Here is a 14,729-nt window from a genome sequence, read left to right on the forward strand (position 1 = left end):
TCCTGTGAGGGCCTGACTGCAGGGGCAGGTCTTTTCCACAGCCACCAGAAAGCTCAGAATCTTTCTGCAAGTACGTTAGGCACATTTTCAAGCCTGACTTATGCAGAATGTCACTTTTTAGGGACAGGACTGCTGCGTGAAAAAGCTGTACCACATTCACCATTTATAGAAGAGAGAAAGAAAAACTAGAGAGACCAATTGCTGCAGTTTATTTTGGACGTGACATCAAGGCAAACAGAGCATTGGTTTCAATGAATTTTATTTCATTCTGTATTATACAAGTGGGATCTGAATCCCCAAACTTCCCACCATCAACGTCATGGAGAAGCACTGCTACACAAGAGGAAGGCAGAATTTTGAAGCCGGAAGACAGACTGGACCAAGCTGTTTCTCCCCACGTGGTCAGAAATTCTTCCTCCTTCACACAGTGTGCTTCCCAGACCAGCAGGTTTACCCCAGGAATAAGAGAGACAAAGCTAGCTCTAAACATCCCTCTGCCTCCTCCTCTCCCCAACAAAAGAGGCTGCCCAATGCCAGCAGTGGAATGGTTAAAGACAGGGAGCACATCAGGTTTTCAGTCTCTCAACCAGCCCACTAGATTAAGAAGTAGCCTGGTTACTCCCTCTCTCCTGAAAAAGATCCAGGAAAATGAATGACCTAAAATGCCGAAGACTTACCTCCTTTCCTTCCCCCATCCCATAGCCTTGTTCTCTAAGCAGAGAACAGGCAATGAACTCTGAGGAGGCTGAAGGAAAGCCAAGGAAAATCAGGGGCTACCTGAATCCCTGGGAATCTGGTGGCTACCCTGGTGCCCTCATTCATTCCCTTTGAGGTTCAGAGACCTGTTTGGAACAGTACACAGAGAGGGCCTCCCTTAAGGACTCAGAAGCAACCAGGGATACAGAACACACAGGAACCACCGTGAGGGTACACACCATTCCAGGGATGGCCCAAACCACAAACAGGGCAAGACTTCCCTTCAGCCATGGCCCCAAGGGCTGGGGGAACTGGGACGAGGCCCTGGCAGGGGGAAGAGAGCTCCTGCAGCAGTACTGAGGTCTCATGTGAATTTACTTCTTCTTCCTCTCCTGGGAACAGCGAGGGCAGAACCTGTTAGAAAGGGAAGTACAAAGCCAAACTTAGGGCATGACATGAGCCTCAAGTGCATGGTCCCAAAAGACCTTTTCCAAGGTCCCTGACAAAGCCTAAATTCAAATTTTCCTTTTAATGGTATCTTCTAAGTGTGTATATACAGTACTTTTCCCCCTGCCACCAAGGGCCTCCCCTTTCCAAAGGTCAAATGGGCCCCCCAGGCTGCTTCACTCACCATTTTCCTCTTGGTTTTGTTGTCAGACCCACACAGGCAAAATGAAACCATTCAATGGAACACTGTTGGGACGAAGAGCAGCCAGTTAAAGAGCAGTTTCATTTTGAAGTCGTTGCTTTTGGGCTACCAGAGTTTCCCAGCATTTAATCACAAACTCCAAAATCCCTAGCAGTGATATTCACACCCATCCTACACACTGTTAGCAAGGAGAACTTCCCTTCTCCCATGCTAAGTTTAGGGACAAGAAAACAATTTAAGGAAAGCCCTGAAGAGGGAGGCACTTCAGAGGCCATTGCCAGCCACACCTCTGCCCATCCCAGCTACCTCTCCTTGTCACTGCCTGCTGTCCCAGGGCCCACCCCAGCAGGACAAGACTTTCCATGCAAGACTCATCTCCACTCCGTTCCCCCCACTGCCACCACCATGTGCAGGCTCTTACATCTGGGTTGTCACAGCCAATCATCTCCCCATAGGAGACCTGGTGGCAGAGGCAGTAAGTGGGCTCATTGGGGTCCACAGGCATATCCAGCACATCCGAGGGGTGCACGTTTCCAAAGGTGACAGAAGGCATCCCATACTCTGTGCTCCTGCAGGACAGGAATAAAGTACATCAGCAAAGTGACTGGCTTTGAGAGCCTTCGTGTGTCCCTTGTCTGCCAGAGACAGGTACTTCTCTTAGTTAAGTACATACACCCAGGGGGACCTGCTTTCCCCTTCAACCCACACTCCCCTGAAAGAATGAGAAAGTTTCCTTCCTCTTGCTTCCCAAGAAGGGACAGAGGACACACAGTTCCAGTCTGGGGATCTCAGGGAAGCCTGGCTAGGCCTGCCTTGGTCTGATTTCTGGTGCTGCTTCTCATTGCCTCAAGTCACTTAAACACTCACGTGCGGACGAGCTTCAATTTCTTTTGGGCAGTTTTTGGTGCTTCCTCATCAGAGTTTTTCCCTTTGGAGCGAGCGCGGGCAGCTTTTTTCTCTTTCTGGGCTCGGCCCTCTGGCAAGAAGAGAAAAAGGTGTTGCATCTGTCACCCCACCAGAACAGACACCTGACAGTGACAACCTCTGCAGCACTAAAATACACTCCTGCTTTGGAATGTATACTGGCTTTGGGCCGTGCACCCCATCTGAATTTATCTAGTGGCCTTGAATATGCTCACACAAGAAGAGCCCAGTCACCATCTTTTTACCTGTCCTTCAGACTCCAGCGCAACAGTCTTTGATCTGCACCACTCCAGAGCCTGCCTTCATCCCCACCACTTCCACAGTCACTCGGCTGCCTCCTGAATCAATCTGCAGCCCAGTGGTGGTACTCACTCTTCTTGCCCTTGCTGGAAGAGCTGTCATAGTCACTCGACTCTATCTGCTTCTCCTTCAGGTCTGCTTCAAAGCGGGCGAGGTCTGTGTCCAGCCGCCGGATGTGCTTATCGACCTGCAGGGACAGCAGAGCCCAGGGGTTACCACAGGACAGAGCCCAGGAAGGCAAAGAGAGCACAAAGAGGGGAAAAAGGGGCACGGGGCCCTTATTAAGCCCACTAAAGACTTAGGCCAACTAAAGAGCCGAGGAGCAAGAGTGGGCATGGGCCTAAAAGTGAGAGATCAGGGCCTTCTGAGATGGGCGGCTTTAGTTTGGGCGCTCACATGATAAGCACGAGACACTTCCCTTCATACCATCTCGTAGGTCTGCATAGCCAGCTGAACCTTGTCGTCCCCAAACTCCTTGCACTTTCCATAGGCCTCCTGGATTTGCTTGAGAAGCCCCAGTTTTTCCTCTGAAGACAAGGTCCGTGCATTGCTGATATACTCCGTGGCCAACTTATCGATCTCTGACTTGAGGTCTGAAACAAGTGAGCCATTAACTACACAAACACCACGCACACCACACTGCCCTCCACCAGGAGAGACTGAATGGCTGGAGCAGCTCCAGGCCTCCTCCCCTGCCTGGAGATCCCCATGACAAAGGCAAAGCAGAGCAAAGCTGGTCAAGCCACATACTCCTTGTCTTGCCAACAAAACCATCCCTGATGCTCACCTTCTGTCCTCTGATCCAGATCTCGCATGAGCTGGAAGTTTCTCTGTAATTCAAATGGCAGGTTCTCAATACCTGCAGAGAAAGGACAACACACGGAGAAATCAGGCTCTTGTCCACGATGCCAAGGCAGGAACAAAGCTAACCAATAACATACACATCCCCCTGGTGCACATCAGCCTGCTTCCATTTGGTGCTGGCCCCGAGGGAGACAGACTACAAAAACGTGATATATTTAATGCAGAAGCATAGTTCTAGAATACATATTAGTTAGCAGAAAACTGCTGCCATGCAGAAAGGTCCACACTAAGAAAGCAGAAACCCAAAATCTGTAATGAGTGCCAATCATTACAGTACAACGTCTCCATCCAAAAACTCCACTCAGTAACCAACCAACCACCCCAACAGCTGGTAAATAAAGCTATTTAGTTACTTCTACACAAGGAAGTAAAAATTAAGTTGATCAAATGCTAATTCACTGAAAAGTGATTCTGTTTAATGCATTCATGTAACACACAGGGGTCCGTAGACACTTTGGGCAGAGCAAAGATCAAGTCTGAGATGGGATGGGGAACAGAGAGCAGTCTTAACCCCTCGTGACTTGTAACTTGTTGTGCCTTCTGCACTGTCATCTCAGTGTGGTGTGTCCAACACCTGGAAGGATGCCACACAACGTGAATAATAAATGTTTGTAGGGCTCTGAATGAGCAATGTGAAGTTGATAGTCAATTAATTTTCAATGCACTATGCTACTCACCCCCCAGGCATCACCAGATGCTCAACTGGCAAAGCTGGTAAAAACAATTCTCATTTTTCCATGCCTGTCTAATCAAAATGAGATCTAGTGTCACTGCATTAACCTGAAGTCTAAGCTTGATTATTGTCACCTTTATAGCTAATAAAAATAATAAATCTCTCTTGAAGGCTTAAAAAAGAAGGTCTTGGGGAAAGCTCTTCACAAACACAACAGAAGCACGTCTCAGCTTCCTGAACTCGCTCTGCAGCTCACATGGAGTGCATCACCAAAGCCATCCAACACATCAGTCCAGGCAGCAATCTCTATTTTCCCTGCACATATTTCTACAGCAATGAATGCCTTTCCACTTCCCTGAAGAGCAACCAGTTGACAGGGAAGGTTCTGTAGGCAAGAAGAAGGTTTTAACAAGTTTTAACAAGTACTACATAACAGGATGTGAAATTAATTCCTATAAGAGATAAAGCCAACTATGGGCCTTGCTGAGCAGTGAAGCTGTTACTTTTACTTAGACTTTTGCCCAAACAGCATTATAAGAAGTTACATGCACAATACTTAGGAGCAATCAAGCTGCTGCTTCAACAGATTTCTGTTGCCATTTCTGACGTAGTTACCTGAGAAATGCTCAGACAGTAGGTGTCCTTAAGTACCCAGACACATAATCCATAGCACATACACATCACCCCTGCATTCAAGGACAGTCAGCAGGGCAAATTCAAATTCTGAAAAATTAGTAAGTGGCAAAATTAAATCTGTAGGCACATCCCGAATTGGATACTTCCATGTTTGTTCAGCACGACAGACTTCACACAAGGTTTAAGCAGCTGATACCGGATTACATCCCTGTGGTCCGAAAAAGCATCTCAGAACACGACGGGGACACAATGCTGAAAATTATTATTGCTTATAGAGGGAGCTTATGGCAGGGATGAAATTCAGCTTGGGAATCTAGAGACCATGCCTTCTTCCCTCCTGCAATCCCCAGCCTCATCAACTCTAAACCTTTCAATTTATACAGCAAATGAAACACGGGTCATACTGCAGCACGCTGCTTTTCATTCCTCTCCAAAGCGCCCGCTGCAGAAGACAAGACAGGTATCCTCTAGAGGAAAACAGAAGCTCTTCCTGCACTGCACACAATATGTCAAATTTATATTGAGTTTATTAATCCTGGAAGATCACAGCTTCTAAATTCTGGACTTTGTGGTTTTTAGAAAAGATTAATGTAATTTCTTTTTCTCTTCTGAAAAGGACAGATGGTAAAAGCACAAATTCCACCAGGTACTGTCAGCTTTCCCTCAGCAGGGCTAGAAACCTTTAGATAGAGCAAGCTCCTGAGCCAGCACAAAAACCAGTAGGATGCTACCATGAGGGCAGAACAACCCCATGAGGTTAGGGTCACATTTCACAGTGATATTCTTGCACCAGGAGAAACTCAAGCAGGAGTTTGATTCAGCTACACAACCTGAAAAGAACCGTGCTCTAGTTTTTACAGCCATCACTGTAAAAATCTGCCACCACCACTGATGCCAGCACATGCCCTCATCTGGACATCTGTCTGTCTTTCTTTTGCCTCAATGTGCTTTGTCTGTTCAGCCTGTGCCCCCACCCCGAGAGCCCCTCTCTCCCCAGAGGCTGCTCCCCTCAGTGCCAGCCCCTCAGTGGCTCCCCTGCCTCATTCCCTGCCTGCTTTCCTGCCTCCAGATGTGCAGAGCTCCCTGCTCCCGGCAGCACTCGCAGTGTGGGGAGGGCTGTCACCTGCCTCTGGTCCTGGCTGAGCAAATGCTCAGCTCAGGCACCACGGGCAGATCATTTATGCACATCTGAGCCATGATCTTCCAGAGGCTCATTAGCTGGGCAGGCTTCCACTGGGGCTGACGAGACAAACCCCTGCCAGTTGAATTCCTTCCCTGCTAAAACCGGCAAAATGATTTCCTAAAACCACAGCAAAACATTTCACTCTGCAAATCTATTATTGGACAAATGTTCTGCCACTGCTTCATCAATAAATGGAGAAAATGAAACAAGTGACAGTACAGTGACTTTATAATCAGAACTGCTACAAAGATACTTTATCTGTTCAACTGAACGTGGAAGGAAGCTGAGCAGACCATTACAAATTATGATCCAGAGAGAATCTGGCAATAACAAAAAGCATAACAAGATAAAGCTGCAGATAAGCAAGTTATAACTGAGCAACAAACTATTTGTATGGTACATAACTTAATCTAGCTGTGGGGATGTTTTCTACTATCTGCAGCTTAACTCCAAAGCTCTTGCATAGCCTTAAACAGAAGTGATTCTCTGCATCACAGAATTTATCATAGGGGCCAGAACACTTGCAGAAATTGCTTGACCTGTGCTGTGCTGGCTACCAGACATTATCACTCTCTAAGTGCCATTAAAAAAAAAATTAGATTTGAGTCTCCATTTCCTCATTCCAACCACCACACTTTTCCTCACTATTTCTAAAAAAATATTCATGTTATTTATGTAATTTCATTTCCTCCTGCTTTTCTCCTTTTTTCCCTCTACAATTAATTTTGCTCTTTCATCTTAGTAAGATTCACTTAAAATCATGATGACTAAATACTATGTATCATAAAATACCCACGTAATTCTCAGATTATGAAACTGATAATTGTAAAGAAAGAACACCCTAGAGGCATCTTTGATCACTAGAGAAGAGTGATGATATGCAACAACAGACAGAAAAATAAGGAAAAGCAAGACCCTCTTTCCACACAAACGGCACAGCAGCAGGAGAGGAACAGGATGGTGAAAACATAAAGGGAATAAAGTGCTAGCAAGGCCAGCAGCCTGGCCCAAAGCATGGGCTGGCATTAATGCAACAGTGTCACAGAATCACAGAATGGGCAAGGCTGGAAGGGACCAAGTGGGTCACCTGCTCCAACCTCCCGGCTCATCCCAGAGCACATGGCACAGGATTGCCTCCAGAGAGCTCTGGAATATGTCCAGAGAGGGAGACAGCACAACCTTAGTGGGGGAATCTCTTCTGGTGCTTGGTCACCCACTTAGTAAAGAAGCTCTTCCTCATGTTCAGTTCATGGAACTTCCTGTGCATCAGTTTCTGCCCACTGCCCCGTGTCCTAGCGCCTGGCACCCCTGAGAGGAGCCTGGATCCACCCTCCACACCTCCCTGCAGGTACTTAGACACTGATGAGCCCCCTCTCAGACATCCCTTCTGGAGGCTGAACAGGCCCAGCTCCCTCAGCCTTTCCACACAAGAGAGATGCTCCAGTCTCCAAATCATCCTCATTCCCCTCTGCTGGACAGGCTCCAGGAGCTCCAGGTCTCTCTTTAGTGAGGAGCCCAGAACTGGACACTGCACTGCAGAGGAGCCTCTCCAGGGCTGAGCAGATGGGCAGAATTCCTGCCTCAACCTGCTGGCAAGGCTTTTCCTACTGGACTCATTGCACAGATCCATACAGAAGCTTGGTGCAGCCCTACTGATTCCTCTCATGGTCTGATTATCCTGAAAATTACCAATGCAGCTCTCTCTGTGAATTTTTTTCATCCCTTCCTTTTCTTACCTTGTTTTCATTTCTGATCACAAGCTGAAGTCTCTCTACCTACCTTCATCTTTTCTCTCCTCAAATGTTATCCCCCCACTAAGCCCATTCTTCTTTTGTCTCTTTCACTCTCCTCTTTCCTTGTCACTCTTTTCCCTGTTCATTCTTCCACAGGCATCCATGACCATTCTGTCTTCTCCCTTCAGAACCACGCACTCTCTATCCAAAAATCAGAATCCAACACCACTTTTTTCCCTCTCCAATAATTATTATTTTATTTACTTCTTTTTAGAAACACACGTGGGCTGTCAGGTGCAGGCAACTGATATTTAAACTTCATCTCCTTAACTCAGATGTTAGCTGTGACACACAAATGCAGAGAGCAAGCCTACACAGCCTGATAACTTCAATTGTGCTTCAATCCTCTGCAGCACGTCTGTGCTGTGCCAAACAATGGATTTGTGCTGCCCAAAGTCCTAAAAACAGATCAGCAGCACCAAGGACCATCCAAACACACAGTACCCTTCCCAAGACATCTGTTCACCCACCACGTTGAGATGCATGTTGAAATTTTATTAAAAAATGGGAAAAGACATTTTGAAACATAACCACAGTTGCTTTATTGAACAGCTTAGATTTCAGCAAACACTTTAGACACGACATTGCTGAGGGCAATTAAAACAATTCCTGCTTGTGCCAGGGACTGCCACAATGAGAGGGTAAGTTCTTTGCCCCCCAAGACTGCAAACTGGCTGGGATCTGGCCAGGGAAGCACAATGGACGTTTTGGTACTCCATGAATCTCATAGTTTTGCAGCACTTGAAGTACACTGCAGGACAACTGGCTTGCAGCAATCTCAGAGAGCTTCCTTGCTCCCTCATTAGGGGGCAGGGTGTCTTTTATATCCCTCCTTTCAGAGTGTACCACCCTCTTACACCACTGCTTCTACTCTGTCCTGTGTTCTCAAGTAATCAATCACCTTCCTATGCAGGTATTTACTGAAGCTTTTACACAAGCACCTTTACTGAAATTGGTGCCTGAGCACAATCTATCCCTTTCCCTCTATTCAGAGACGGCTCAGCCCTGCTGCAATAAAAAATCCCAACCTGTACCATTATCCTCACAACACCTTGGAAGGGATAACCCTACCTACAAAGAGGGTTAGCTTAGCTGCATGGCAGACTGATTTAGCCACAGCCACCCAGGAGTTCTGTGGCCATACCACATATCCCAAGCTTTGGGGCAATGCACTGCATATCTACTTCAGACACTGTCCAAAACATTGGGCACCAGTCAGCCATGGAAACCCAATACTCCCCAAAATGGGGGCCCATTTCTGAGGAAGGGAGGACTCTTTGTTGTCTTACTACAGCAGCTCAATGCTACAGCATCCACAGACAAGACAGCAGGGAATGTTGTTAAATGTCAGAAAAGGGATGTTTAACAATAAAGATCAACCTTGATTTGAAAAGCTTGGAGGGCTTGGAAGACTGACACAGTGAATAAGACACGCAACACCCCTGGCATTTCCAGCCTGCTCCAGACCTCCAAAGGCAGGGACAGCACCAAAGAGACCACAGGGCTGTTTGCCAAAACAATGACATCAGATTTGCAGTTGGGTAAGTGAAGAAACACAGAGAAAACACAGCATGCTTTGCCATGTAAAGCTATCTTGTATCAGCTCCAATAAAAATATCAGCCAACAACAAAACCAATTCTAAATGAATTGGTCATTAAATGTATCAGCTCAGTGTGGGCTGTGCCAGTAGCTTTCACACAGCAACAAATGATGCCTATGAATCACCAAATTCTCTCCCCTGCATGAAATGTTTTGTAATTTTCCATAGATCATGTGTGGTGCATCACAGGTGTAACTAATGCAAAGTCTCTGTAAGGTGAAAGGCATCTTTCACTACTCTAGAACAGTGACAAGCAGAGAAATGATTTATTAAGAGGCTTGCGTTTCTGAAGAATGATGTGAGAAACTCTAGAGGCAGGGACAGGGGTATGGCTGCATGCTACACTGGGGAAGGGATAAGAGTAATGAAGGCAGGGAATGCAAGAGATAAAAGAACTGCTGGGGAAATTGGAACACAGCCAGGTCTGGGAAGGAAACAAGGGCTCGCCTACAGCAATTCCCAACATCACACCCATGTCCTCTAAGAGCTTTAAGATTGCAATACTTATCACACCCTCATGTGATGAATCCATACAGAGGAAAACCCAGGCAGATGTAGCCATTCCGAAAGAAAAATCCTATTTTACTAGGTTAGCTAATGTTATCAAGGAATGAAAGGACATTCCCATGCCAGCTGTGGGAGAAAGAAGACTTCCATGAGGACATGTGCTGCTTCTATTGCTCTGTGCTTATGCTGGCTCAAGTCTTCCAGCAGTGAGAAGCCCTGATGGTGCATCTCTGTGTGCCTGCTGACAAATGCAAACAGAAGAAGAAAAGCAAACCCGATGCCTCCCTGACCAGGGTAACAAAGAGGAAAAACCCAAGGAATATTGATGCATTGTACCACGTTAACTTACCAGCTGAGGTCTCCTCCATCACCTCCACTACAGCATTTCCAGCCTTGTTTGAGGGCCAGCACTGAGCCAAACACAGGAACTCAAGCTCGAGCAAGCAAAACTCTTGAGTCTTTATGCACATTCCATCTTTTAATCACAAAACACTGTTTTCTCCCTTCTTCCATTCATTTCTACATCTCTAACTCCTCTGCACCCGTAGGTTTTTCCTTACTAAAGCTGCACTGTGTTTCTGCTTGAGGGAAAGCCCTTTTTTTCTTGCTTTCTCCCCTCAAAACCAGGAATAAAACAGTTTAGAAACCAGAAGGAGGACAATATTTGAAAACATGGAAATCTTTTTATGTTTAAATTCAGCCACTGGAGAAAAACACTCAGGAAGAAAAGTGGAACAAGAGACATTCCTCTTGTCCCATTCCCTGAATCCTCTGGCTCAGTAAGCAGGATGAAGGAATGAAGGGGATCAGAGTAGACAAGATATGGAGTTTCCCTGTCAGGATGCTCAGCACAGCAGGGATGTGTGTATTTTTCTGCTGCAAAAGCATCTGCCAAGAGCACAACACATCTCAGAGAGATTTACTTTGTAATTAACAGCTTAAAGCCAAGGAAAAGGGCATGCCTAATCCTAGGTCCAAACCCAGTTTCAAATACAGCAAGACTTGAAAGCTGCTGAAATACCTGACCTAAGAAGCTTCTAGACACCTTTTACTAAGAGAACTCTTCTGTTCCACCAAAAAATAATGGAAAAGAACTTTAGATGCCTAAAGCAGAGGGCTCAAAATATATGAACTGAAACAGCTGGGGCTGTATGCCTAACTGTGTCAGACTGCTCGTGCATTTTAGCATAGAGTTTTTAATCACCTACTCACATGATGTTTCATACAAGGTGTTTCTCATCCCCAGTGACTGAGCACTGATTCAAAGCTGTATTTTATTCTCTTTGCTCAACACAGAGTCACATGCTCAGACCCAGAGCTCAGTGTGAAAACAGACTTTGTAACCAGCTTTTCCAGGAGTTCACTGTTGTGACAATGAAGTGTTGTCACAATGCTGCAGTGGAGTGGCCCATTTCCCTCACCAACAGAATGAAGGCCACGAGATTTACTGAGGCCAGGAGATTAAAGCCAAAAGGCCAGTGAATTACAAACTCTCCTCTTGAAAAGTGCAAAAAATGCTTCATAGCATGACTTTTGAGATTTATCTGTTCCAGGCAGACTCCAGCTGCAGCTATGAGCGTTCTGCACATCTGCTCCTCTGGCTAAAAATTTCCACTCTTAATCTGAGGGAAGCACAATCCAAGCAAGGAAAACCTGAATAAAGTGGGACTCACGACATAAAACACCCCAAACTCACTTTGGCAGAGTGATATTCAGTTGCTTCAAACAGGAGGCCACCTTTTTTCTTCCTACAATTTTCACATAATTCCTTACACACCTTCCTTTATTCAAAGATATGAAGAGATCCTACAAATAACTGCCCTCTTTCATCACACATTCCTCATTCACTCCCTGAGCAGATCCAGGTAGAAAACCACAGGAACGAGAATCTCTGTGGGAAGGACAAAGACATTCAACTGAAAACTGTGTCTGCAAGAGCACTATACTACTAAAAGAATCCTGTTGCAAGACACAGATGTAAATTAAGAATTAGACACTTTTTATGAGAGATGACCAGAAGTTCTGGACTTCTTATTTCTATCAAAATTCAGGAAGTTTCAGGATATTGGTGAACTACTTTAAAATGGAAATGGATGTTTTTAAAACACTGAAATAATGTGGGAAAAAAAGGGGAGGAGCAAGTAGGAAACTGAATGCTGTCAGTCAGTCAGCATCAAGAAGAACACTCGTGTCTAAAACACTGCAAGCATTTCCCAGAGCCAGGAGTCAGGCAGAAGGCCAGGAGAGGAGGGCAGGCTCAGAGAAGAGCAAAATGGGTAATTAGAAATGTGTGCTATTACCTATCAGCAGCCTAGCCTACTGAAGGCTCTGGTGGCTGCTCTCTGATGCCAAGCTCACAATGCATACCTGCTTTCCTGAAACAAACCTAGAATAAGCACAGCAAGTGTCTCATGAGTAGCTAATAACAGCAAGTTATGTACACAGACAAAACTGAAAAAGGCCTTAGAGATCTAAGGGCAAGCAAAAGAGGCCAAACCATCACAGCAAGGAACGTTTTCTTCTTCCTAAAAATCTTTGCAACCAGATGGTTTTAAGGACTTTTAGATTGTGCACATCACTTTCACATTATTTTTTTAAGCAAGACACCTCAACAACAACACTGACTCTCCTGTATTAATATCCACCTTCAACAGGACGGGAATCTCCAATCCAGCTGCAGGACCACAACTCTCAGCTGAGGGAGGAGTCTTTGGCATTTCCTCTGCCTGTACAGGAGAGGAAGAGGAGCTCCCAGGCTGGCTGATTTTACTTGACTCTGATGACATGATCCAGAGGTGTCTGACTTTGGCAGGAGCGTTCTCCAGCCACAGCCTTCCCTGCTCTCCAGCTGCACATCCCAGGCTTTGGCTCCTCTCTCTCTGCCCTGCAGCTCTCACCCGAAGTACATCTCTGCCCTCCCAGCAGGAAAACCCTGCATGCCCCTGTGCACTTATTCCTGGTCCATCTGCCTCCTTCTCCTCGCTCCCAGCAGAGGAGCCTCAGTCACTGCAGCCTTCTGCCAGGCACTGAGAACTGCACAAGAACACAAACCTTCGCTGCCCTCCAACCTGCCTCCTCATCCAACTCTTCTTCCTGGCTTCTGCCTCCTTCCTTGCACCTTGCCTGTTCAACTGCAGCTTCTTTTCAGCTTTCACTGACATTTACTGCGGTTCTTGAACATTCTTAGAGACATTTCCTCTCCTAGAGACAAAAGGAGCACCGAGGACACGAGGAACGAGACACCTGTGTCCCTGTCAGTGCTGTGCTGGAAGAACCCCGTGCAGCAGGACATCTCAGCAGCCAAACTCCATTTGCTTTCCATGCATATGCAAGCAAACAGGGAGGGATTTAGCTGGCTGGGTGCAGCGAGGCAGAAGACACACTACCAGAACCTTCACAGACACCATCCCGTGAACTCCTGCCCTGGCTCTAGTGCCCACACCTGACCAGCAGGAAAACAGAGAACAGCATTCCCCACAGAACAGCTCATTCAACCTTCACTCATTAGCCCCCTCATTGGGGAGCAACTCCTCCGATGGATCTGCTCGGCTATTCTAAGAACGCGTGGGTAAAACACGCACTGAAAGCCTCATCCCCAAAGGGCACAGTTTTACCAAGTTTTAAGCCCCTTAAGGCAGGACGGTAAAATACGAGGTATCATAGGAGGGCTCTGATACCGCTGCCATCTCCATTAGCGTGTACAGAGCTCCTCTTCGGCCAGAGATCAGGGCTGCATTTGTACACTGACAGCGTGGAAAGCTACCATAACCACCGCCGCACAGATCCACAAGTTATCTGCGGCTCCATGTCATTCCCGGGAAACCAGAGCCAGCCAGGCTCCCGCAGCTGGGGCTGCCCCGGGCTCCTCTCTCAGGGGACAAACCAGCCGCGCTCTCGGGGCTCCCGCAGACGCTGCAGCCGAGCCTTGCCCCACGGCCCGGGCCGGGCAGCGCCCGAGGGGCGGGCAGCGCTCGGCGCCGCGGGGCCCCGCCCCTGGGCCCGCCCGTGCCCCCCGTGCCGGCTCGGCCCCGGCCCGGCCCCGCCCGGCGGCTCTTACTGTCCAGGTAGTGCTCCAGGTACATCCCCGCCGCCATCTTGGCCCCGCGCGCCGCCGCTTCCGGCGGGGCCGGCCGCGCGCGGGCCCCGGAAGCGGCGCTGCCCGGCCGCGAAGCCGCTTCCGCCCGCCTGCCCCGGCGCTTCCGCCCCGCGCCCGCCGCCATTTCGGGCCCTGCGACATCGCTCCTGCGGGGAATGGCTCACGAGCTGGGCTCTGCAGCCCTGGAGGCTCAGGACACTGAGAGGGGACCCCGTCCGTGTCTGCGAGCATCTAAAAGGAGAGCGTGAGCCTCTCCTGGGCGGTGCCAGGCCCTAGGCAGAAACGGAGGCGCGGGAAGTTCCACCCGAACATGAGCAATAACACAGATAGATGGAGGGTCTGTGCTGTGCGGGACGGGCACCAGGAAACTCTTCCCACAGACCAACAAAGGCACCCCAGTCCAACACACGGCCCTGCTCGCTTTCTCTTCATCGTGCCAGAGCCACTTGCAGGTTTAGAGCCCGTCCCCCGCCGTCCTTTGCTACGCGCACCACACGGTGTGGTGTCGTGAAGTCACACGTCATTGTGGAGGAACTGAGACAAAATCACCTCACTTCTGTTGGTCCTTAGCTTCCAAGACATGCAGGGTTGTTTTTTCCAAGAGGTCAGCACCTATTTAGCATCCTATACAGTTTGGGAGGCACTAGGTTTGGTAAATACTACATTTCATCCACCTTTCTCCTGCCTAGCCACCTACAGCATCCTGCTTTATCCTGGCAATCCATGTAAAGACAGCCATTGATCAGGACTGAATGCTCCAGATTCTGGCCACAAGGAGCAGTGATTAGATTTCTTTTTCTCTCTTTT

General features: G+C 47.8%; 1 protein-coding gene and 1 long non-coding RNA gene across 5 annotated transcripts; both read right to left on the bottom strand.

Annotated features, from left to right (window-relative positions):
• Positions 1-242: 242 nt before the first annotated feature.
• ING4 (inhibitor of growth family member 4) lies at positions 243-14,061 on the bottom strand. 4 transcript variants are annotated; one of them, XR_010356811.1, is made up of 10 exons: positions 13,884-14,061; positions 3,357-3,428; positions 2,996-3,162; positions 2,642-2,756; positions 2,213-2,321; positions 1,767-1,914; positions 1,328-1,389; positions 936-1,110; positions 778-842; positions 243-629 (listed from the first exon to the last, which is right to left on the bottom strand). XR_010356811.1 is itself a non-coding variant. In XM_064410445.1 (8 exons), exons 1-8 carry the CDS (start codon positions 14,044-14,046, stop codon positions 1,071-1,073), a joined length of 876 nt encoding a protein of 291 aa, XP_064266515.1. In that variant the 5' UTR covers positions 14,047-14,061; the 3' UTR covers positions 243-1,070. The 4 variants fall into 4 exon arrangements, 1 of the variants encoding a protein (XP_064266515.1); XR_010356809.1 differs by having other exon boundaries at positions 243-842; XR_010356810.1 differs by having other exon boundaries at positions 778-1,110.
• On the bottom strand, positions 8,236-13,869 carry LOC135294766 (uncharacterized). Its single transcript, XR_010356815.1, has 2 exons — positions 11,039-13,869; positions 8,236-10,236 (listed from the first exon to the last, which is right to left on the bottom strand). It is a non-coding gene; the product is annotated as an uncharacterized LOC135294766 (long non-coding RNA).
• Positions 14,062-14,729: the final 668 nt, after the last annotated feature.

Source organism: Passer domesticus, chromosome 2 (genome assembly GCF_036417665.1).
Source record: "Passer domesticus isolate bPasDom1 chromosome 2, bPasDom1.hap1, whole genome shotgun sequence".
In the NCBI taxonomy this organism is placed as follows: Eukaryota; Metazoa; Chordata; class Aves; order Passeriformes; family Passeridae; genus Passer; species Passer domesticus.